The 217-nt window shown below is 68.2% G+C and overlaps 1 protein-coding gene across 1 annotated transcript in view; it reads right to left on the bottom strand.

The window, feature by feature from the left end:
• The window catches only part of TMEM114 (transmembrane protein 114), a 14,303-nt gene extending 14,106 nt beyond the window's left edge, over positions 1 to 197 (bottom strand). Inside the window, exon 1 of the mRNA XM_010578521.1 lies at positions 14 to 197. Within this exon, the coding sequence (XP_010576823.1) occupies positions 14 to 197 (184 nt within the window). The remainder of the gene's footprint in view (positions 1 to 13) is intronic.
• Positions 198 to 217: the final 20 nt, after the last annotated feature.

The following is a 217-nucleotide window of genomic DNA, read 5'->3' on the forward strand; positions in this document are numbered from 1 at the left end:
CCGCGCCACTCACCGCGGCAGGTCCGCCACAGACCCGAGTGCGAGCTGAGGGCGTCCGTGCCGTTACGGGACGCCTCCAGCCTGGAGGCATCGATGATGTACCAGAAGTCCGTCGCGATGGCCACCACGAGGAAGACGAAGCTTGACGCTCCCACCAGGGCCACGAAGAGGGAGAGGACGCCCAAGTTAACCTTCATGCCGCCGGCCGGCCGCCGCC

Source organism: Haliaeetus leucocephalus, unplaced genomic scaffold (assembly GCF_000737465.1).
Source record: "Haliaeetus leucocephalus isolate CR32 unplaced genomic scaffold, Haliaeetus_leucocephalus-4.0 Scaffold636, whole genome shotgun sequence".
NCBI lineage: Eukaryota > Metazoa > Chordata > Aves > Accipitriformes > Accipitridae > Haliaeetus > Haliaeetus leucocephalus.